At 44.4% G+C, this 7,901-nt stretch overlaps 1 protein-coding gene across 4 annotated transcripts; it reads left to right on the forward strand.

Moving 5' to 3' along the window:
- Positions 1-500: 500 nt before the first annotated feature.
- Positions 501-5,669, forward strand: LOC147891785 (SWAP (Suppressor-of-White-APricot)/surp domain-containing protein). Of its 4 annotated transcripts, none has more exons than XM_087389051.1 (4): positions 501-912; positions 1,799-1,950; positions 2,465-3,217; positions 3,470-5,669. In XM_087389051.1, exons 1-4 carry the CDS (start codon positions 582-584, stop codon positions 5,156-5,158), a joined length of 2,925 nt encoding a protein of 974 aa, XP_087245177.1. In that variant the 5' UTR covers positions 501-581; the 3' UTR covers positions 5,159-5,669. The 4 variants fall into 4 exon arrangements, with proteins under 4 accessions (XP_087245177.1, XP_087245178.1, XP_087245181.1 ...); XM_087389052.1 differs by lacking the exon at positions 501-912 and adding an exon at positions 1,071-1,577 and having other exon boundaries at positions 3,470-5,666; XM_087389055.1 differs by lacking the exons at positions 501-912; positions 1,799-1,950 and adding an exon at positions 1,985-2,292 and having other exon boundaries at positions 3,470-5,666.
- Positions 5,670-7,901: the final 2,232 nt, after the last annotated feature.

The raw sequence follows: 7,901 nt of genomic DNA on the forward strand, positions 1-7,901 counted from the left end.
GTGGGCTGTAAGCAAGGAGTAGGGAAAGGGAGGGGGGACGCCTTTCCCCCTCCCTTTCCCTTCCGTCAATCAAAGGCATGGGGAGCGTGCCACTTGTCCTTTTCTGAAAACGGGTAGCTATTATGGGCAGGGTGTAGGTTACCATCCTGAAGAAATCTTAATCGAACAGCTGAGATCGTATGATGTGCGACCCCAACCTTTGACAGGGCTGTGGGGGGGCCCTTCTCGGAGGAAGCGGATTCTGGTCGGGAAGGGCAAGCACGTGGCCTTTCCTGGCCACGTAAAGGTTAGCGAGAAAGTGCCACGTGGATTTTAGTCGATGAGTTGTTGCCGGATTCTGGGGGTCATGTTCCGACTCCCGAGTTTCAGAGGGACTCGATCGGACGGTGGAGATTAGATCTCCACAGCCCCGCCGCGGCCACCTCTTGGGTTGGGCAGCCGGATTTCAAAAGGCAGTGAAAAATGGCTAAAAGTTCATAGTTTTCATCGTCTTCATCATCTTCAGCATCTCTGTCTGTGTTTTTGTGAAGGTGCTCTGCAGATTTTAGGGTTTTCTCCTTTGCGTCTTCATCGCCATCGCCATGGACGAGCCCCCCTTCAGAGCCTTCAGCTCTCGCCTTCATGAGCCCCTCCTCCCCTCCTCCGACCTCTCCCTCTCCGGCCTCCATGCCCTCCTCTTCGATGACGATCCCCTCGCCTCTTTCATCAACTCCCCCTCTGCCCTCTTGCCCTGGAATGGTGACCTCTCCCTCCTCATCGATCGCTACGATGTGCGTCACCTCCTCCAAGATCTCTCCGGCGTCCGCAAACGTCGACCCCCGCCCCCCCTGCTGGACACCACGGAGGAGGAGCTCGACTACGAGCGGTATAGGGATCTCCACGATCTTGGGGACAGCGAAGTTCCCGCCGAGGGTACGCACGAACCCTTTCGTAAATGCTCTCGTGCTCTTTTCCTCCATGTAGACCTCAGGGATTCAAAAAGAGGCTTTTGTTTATTCGATGGGAGGTATGCACAAGGGCCCATAGGAACGCCGATCCTGGCGTTGTGGGAGCTTGCGCTTTGGCAAGTTTAAAACCTCCAGAGCATGAAACGTTACTATAGGTTTCGCATGAGAGACTTATAGCACTCTGGCTAAAGATTATTATATTGGAGAGGCCGAAGCTTTGCTGCCGGTTTGTCTCTGTTCTCGAAATCTTGATATCCCCAAATCATGACGAAGCGTTGGGGTGCCTTAGTTGTCAAAAGTCCTGTAGAGACTTCATGCGGCACGCAATACGTGCTTGTTCATAGGGTTTCTCGCTTGTGAATACCCTGGAATCTAGGTTTTCGTAGACCTGCCTTAAGAACTTAACGAAAGGAAAAAAATCTACTAGTCTTAGGTGGAATAATAGCTAGAACAATGCGACTGTTTAAAAAATACTCTTAAATAATACTTTGCTGAAATGCGCCCTGGTGGAGAAAGATGGAGAGAAGGGCAGCTGAACGAGCGGCAACGACATACTTATTTCTAGTTCATTTTTGCAAGCGTGCAGGCAGGATATTTTTTCACTCCATTCTCTTTCCTCTACAAACAAGAGTAAGAGGCTTCTCTCCTCTTTCTTTTCTTTGCAACTTGTGATGTGATTTGAGAAGGAATAACTCTTAATATGTCTGTATTGTTGGTTGATTTATACACGTGGTCTTAAATTAAGGATGGTTGCATGTATAATTTGTGGCTCAGCCTTACCCCTCATTCTTCTGATTTTGTATTATGAGTACCTGATCTTGTTGCTCACGATATTTGGTGTGTCTTTTCAGAAGTTTCAAAGTCTACAGCAGGAGAGTATGGGGCGGTTCAATTTTCTTATCCTGAGAAGGGGTCAGAGAACGGGATGCATTTGGAGGGTGGAAATGGGAGCACGAGTTTTCATCCACCGTTTGCTGTTCCAGATTTCTTACTCTCAAAGATGGTAATTCTTATTACTTTGCTCGACTGAGTTATGCACCTTCCGAGCGTCCTAATGTTAATTTTCAAAGCTGACGAGCGTAGACATTTTACATGGTTGGCACTTTTTACGAATTGAAGGTTCGATGTGCAGAAGTTTCAGTATGTCTTCTAATTGATGGCGGACCAGGTGTGGTGTGAGGGATACCCTCGTAAGGGCTCTTTGTTTCAGACTGATGACATGTCATTGTGCAGGTGGGCTTAAGGGCTTAGAGTTTTATGGCTTGTGGATGAGGCAACAGCCTGCTTGATCAATTGCAGCTATTTGGACACATGGTTTGCGGCAATAGATTTTGCTTGTCTCTAGGTGTTAGTTTTTTGGCAGTGCTTATTGCAATAGCTAATTGACATGCTTACGTGTTTGAAGCTTGGCATGCTTACGTGTTTGAAGCTTGGAGTGGATGACCTTTCGATTCCCTTGACTATGCGGCCTAGTTCTCTTGGTTAATGCTATGTTGTTATTGTTGTGTTAAATGCAGCCATCTTCTCAGAAGATCCATCAGATTATGATGAGAACAGCAAAATTTGTTAGTGAACATGGTGGCCAGTCTGAAATTATTTTGAGGGTCAAGCAAGGCAACAATGCGATGTTCGGCTTCCTTAATCCTGACCACTATCTGCATGAGTATTTTAGATTTTTGGTGGGAAATCCAGAACTTGTGGGGGGAACTGCCAGTAAAGCCCACAGGTCCGCAAATGATGTGAGAAACGCTGGAGAGTCACTGTCACTGCTTGGATCAGTTTATGGTACTGGTGATGAGGACGATGATGAGAATGACTACAGTACAGGCAAGGAACAAAGTATGGAGGATGGACTCTTGAATCAGAGTGGTCTTCTGAGCAAGGAATGGTCCAAGGACATTGATTCCACTTTATCAAAAGAGGTTGCACAGCCTCTTCAGTTGCCTGCAGATGCAGTAGTCTCAGAAAATGGTTCTTTTGGCAATGGCCAGCCTGTCACTTCTGGATTTGATAATGATGTCACTCTAAATACTGTCGAAGATCCTGAGGCGTTGTCTCAGGTTTCACCGATTCTTGTGAATGAGTTGGTACCAGAGCCACCTTTGGCATTAAAGCGTGTGATTGAGAAAATGGTTGAATTCATTATACGAAACGGGAAAGAGTTTGAGGCAGTTGTGAGAGATCGGGATAAGGCAGATGGTCGGTTTCAGTTCCTGCTTCCCTGGAATGAGTATCACTCTTACTATCTGAAGGCCCTGGAAGTTGCTGAGGTAAGCGATTGTGTGGAATGTTGGTCGTTTTGGACCCCTCTTTCTGTGCTTTCAGCTTCTGTATTTTCTTCTGAAATGAAGAATCTGTTTCCAATGACCTTTTTCGGTAATAATAGTATACTACTGTAACTGAGCCTTCCCCTTGTCCTGTGTACTGTTTTAGTGTCAGAAGAAAATTCTTTTGTTGAAAATGGTGAGGTTCTTTAATGCTCGAATGCCTGAGTTGGGCTGACTACTTTCCTTGGATTGCAGGAGGAGAAAATGAAGAAGGGGAGAAAGGTGACTCTGAATTTGAGAAATGAGAAGGCGTTGTCGTCTTCACAAGATAATATTCCACATGCAAATTGCGTGGGCTTCCCATCTGAAGAAAAAAGCAGGAGGAGCTCTAGTGCGAATGCATCTGAAGATCGAGGTGTCTCAAGAAGCTTGTCTCAGTCCAAAAAAATGAAAATGATGAATGGGAAGAAGGAATTCATTCAACCCAATAGAAACATCATTGGTAAGCTAGACAGTGTTAAAGCTGATCGTGCTGTTGGCCTTAGTGCTGAAGCTGCGGCTACCGTTGCAAATGCTGGCACTTCTAGACTGCCTGCTGCGGTGTCTGAATCAAAGGCTATGGTTGCTGGAAAGGATTCTTGTTTGCGGTCTACGCCAAAAATTGGTCAGAATGAAGAATATGGAATGTCTGCAGATGCAGCAGCTGCTGTTGTGATGGCAGCTACAAGGGGACTAAGAGCAGTAAAGCAAGACATCTCATGTAGTAGGACTACTTCCTCAGGACTGCATCGAGGAGTTCTCAATAGTGTTGGAGATGTCAGTGCCGGAGGTGGTAGCGAAGGTCTGAATGCTAGTGACAATATTGTGGGGTCTGGTGAAGATGGGGTTGGCATCGCCAAAGCAGTCGCACAAGCAGCTGCATTTGCTGCTGCTCATGAGGCAGACTCTGCCGATGCTTTGCTTACTCCAGCAGAGAAGCGGAAGGCTGAGAGGCTCAGAAGAGCAAAGATGTTTGCAGCAATGATCAAAAGTGGTCAAAGTATGTCTGAAGGCATTTGTGAACCTTCTGGGCCTTCGCTAACAGCCAGGGCAGGAGGAAGTGAAGCAGTGGGGAGTGGCAGCAATGCACCTGCAGATACCACTTATTCAGATGTTAAGAAAGTCGATGATTCCCATCCTTCTAAAATTTTAGAGGATTCGAGTAAAGCCTGTAATCAGGATCTGGAGTCTCTTGCAGAAGTGGGCTCTTCCTTTGAAGTCATAACAAATGGAGTTTCTCACGGTATGCACCAATTAAATACAAAAGAGGATGGAGGGAGTCTACTCCATAATCATTATTCCAAGAAATTGAAGATGCATCGTGACCATGATGATGAAGGTAGTAAGAGGTCGCATTGCAGTGAGAGTAGTGAAGTTAGAGAGAAAAAGAAGAATACAGATTCTATTATTGGGGATAGGAGTCATCACAAGTCAAGAAGATCTCATGGTCACAAAGCAAACCGTACTGAAGAGAAGGATCATCACAAAACAGAAAGTGACAAGGACAGACATAATCACAGAAAGAGGAAATCACATCATGACTGTGAAGATCAAGATGGAAAACACAGATCTGGCAAAACTAAACATCATGATGCTTACCAGTCAGATTCAGCAGATGAGACGGTAAGATATGATAATCATCGACACAGGTCAGTCAGCCCCAGTGAAGTGAAAAGGTCCAGGCCTGGAAGGAAATCAGGCGTCAAGGAAAGTAGGGTCTCCCAGATCAATGCAGCCGACCAAGACAAGCAGTATCATAGTTCAGATAGCAAGAATGCTCTAGATGAAGCTACCAATGCAAAGCCTTGTATACTTGCAGATGATTGTGTTCATAAAGTTGCAGCACCAGAAGTCCCTCCTGACATTCGTGCCAAAGTGAGAGCTTTACTGCTCTTAAATTCCTAGAATTTTCAAAATGGGAAAGGTAAGAAGGCTTCATACAAATTTGTTGATGCCAAGGCAGCTCTTTGAGTTGTTTTCTGTGCATCTTGCTGCCCTATTTTGTCAAATAATTATGGCCTGACAAAATTGGATTCTGGGAACAACCGTGCCTTACTCCATTTTGCTCTGGCATGGTCATTGTGGCTTCCACATCAGTATAGGAGGTGTTGCAGTTTCTGGCTGCCAGATAGCAAGGTATGTATTGGTAGAGATCCTCAAGTACGGGTGAAAAGTGCAACCGGTGCATGATTTAACATTGGAGTGTAAGTGTATATATTGGGACAGGCTTCCCTGAATTGTTGAGGGAGCTTTTGTTATCTTTGGTGAATTTAGGAGGGTGCTTTTTAGCCTGTTTTGGTATGTTCACCAAGAGAATAATTTAATCATTCATTTGAATGAGCCTTTTAGTTTTTCTATCGTTGCTGCTGCAAGCATTATTTTTATTTTTGTTAATTGCAAATTTGTAAAATTGCACAACCGTCATGCTAGCTGTGGCTCCTTTTGAGTCTGGCAAGCATAGAGACATTTTGGAGGGTCAATATCTCCATCGTCAGCTGAAGAGAAATGTAGAACGATTAGCTTTGTAGTTGTTTGTTTTGAATTTCTAGTGGTGTCCTATGTTGAATAAGCTTTTTGGCTTGTAAGTTTTGGTTTGGGAGAGACTAAAATGAACTTGAAAAGCAGTTGTAGCTTATGTGAATTATGTCTGTTCCTCAAGTGCCAGTGCTCATAGCGACCGAGTTAATGGATGGTTCATGTATATGTGGACTAAACATGCGATTAGGCTTTGCCTTAAATTCTTGGCATCATAACTACTGAACAAAAAGGACGTGTGTGTGCATGCACGCATGTACATGTATGTGTGTGTGTGTGTGTGTCTGTTTATCTGTGAGTAAATCAAGGAGGGTTGATTATATTGGTGCATATATAGCGGACCTCTTGCCCTTGTTCTGCCCACACCTCCAGCTTCTCTACTTCTCTTCCAAGCATTTTTCTTTGGTGGGCTTAAACTGTTTTCCTCCCTTTCCAAGCACATATTTTTTGCATGAAGTCAAGTTTATACCACCGGTCAAGAGGAAATCAGTATGCATTGACAAGATGACTAAGGTGAGTAAGATGGATGTAACGTAGTTTGGAGGGGACTCATAGGACCCCCCAGTGCGACATATCTAATAGATAAGATTTGGGCAATGTGAATTGGACACCTTAGAAATTTGAGCAGTATACTTTGGTGAAAGGTATGTATGTATTAGAGCAGTATACTTTGGCGAAAGGTATGTATGCATTGTCATTCATTTGGCAATATAGTTTGGAATGCATATTCCATGTTATATTGTGGAGAACTCCTTCGAAATGGAGTGTAGTAGGCGTGAGAAGAGAACAAGACTTAAGAAAATCTCTCTTCTCAAGATGATATCTACTCTTCTCTTCTCTTCTCTCTATTCTTTAAGAAGAGGTTTTCAAATGGAGCAATTTTGGAGGTTCGGGAAGAGGAAAAGGGAGCTTTGTGAGAGGTTCGGGAGGTAGGCGATGGTTCGGAGGAACACCACATAGAGGTTAGTAGGGGATTTGGCATGCGGCCACGAAATGTGGTGACCACGGACAAGCAGTCGAGGTGTTAGATTGTGACGCATCAGTCTGTTGGTTGAGTGGGCCATGTGTTTGCACACAGACTGCTCAGTCTACTTTGTCTCGCCACACATCAAGTTCGCCACACAGACTCTGCTCAGTCTACTTGTGTTGACATGGCGGTTGCAGGCGACTGAGCCAACAAACTCGTAGATTGCAGCCATGACCACTAGACCAGAGCTGGATTGCAACGGACCATTGGACCAGAGTTGGACTGTGCAAGAATGCACAAATGAGATGACTTGTTGCAAGTTCGCAGATTGTGCAAATCACATGACATGTTGGAAATTTGCGGACCAGATGATGTTGCAGTGATTAACTTGCCAAGCATGACACGTGGACACATAGATTCGACCCATCTGCCACGTGTCGCGCAATTGTGCGCTATCCTCCCACCCTCTTTGCTCTCTCTCTTTGTGCTTTGCACCACTCGCAAAAGGAACACCTCTCACATCGTAGGCAGCTTTGCTATGTCTCCTTTGGTAAATTTCAAATAAGAGGATCGAATTGAGACGAGTTTAAATCCTTTAAAGCAATGAGGCTAAGAATACAAATATGTGAAAGCTTGGGGCATAGAAGTAAAACCCTTTTAAGAATGCAAATATGTGAAAGCTAATCATTTGGACCCTTCTCTCTACTCTTTGAATTCTAGAAATGGCCTTGGCAGTGCATATTATTTAAGGATCAATTCCATAGGCCTTCAGGAGGCGCTAAGGATGCCATACCAATCCATTGTCAATCATTAGACACATGTATAGCAACACCACATGCATACATACATAGAGATGTACTCACTCACATATGTCTAAATAATCAACACACACATATGTTAAATACATTTTCCATTTTTGATTGCTTATCCCCCTTCCCTATCGATTTTCTGTTCATGCTTCTATTGGATGATGGCTTTGCCCCAGACAGGATGAATTTCTTACATCCAATGGCATAGAAATGTAAGCTTGAAACCCATGATTACTACTTGAGGCATTTTTAAGTCATCTAAACCATGACGCATAATACATTAATTTTCCAAGCATTTGAGAGAAATAAAGGTCCCAATAAGTACTTCAAAATTTTG

Source organism: Dipteris shenzhenensis, chromosome 17, assembly GCF_047967505.1.
Source record: "Dipteris shenzhenensis isolate YYH24624 ecotype China chromosome 17, Dip_SZ_1.0, whole genome shotgun sequence".
In the NCBI taxonomy this organism is placed as follows: Eukaryota; Viridiplantae; Streptophyta; class Polypodiopsida; order Gleicheniales; family Dipteridaceae; genus Dipteris; species Dipteris shenzhenensis.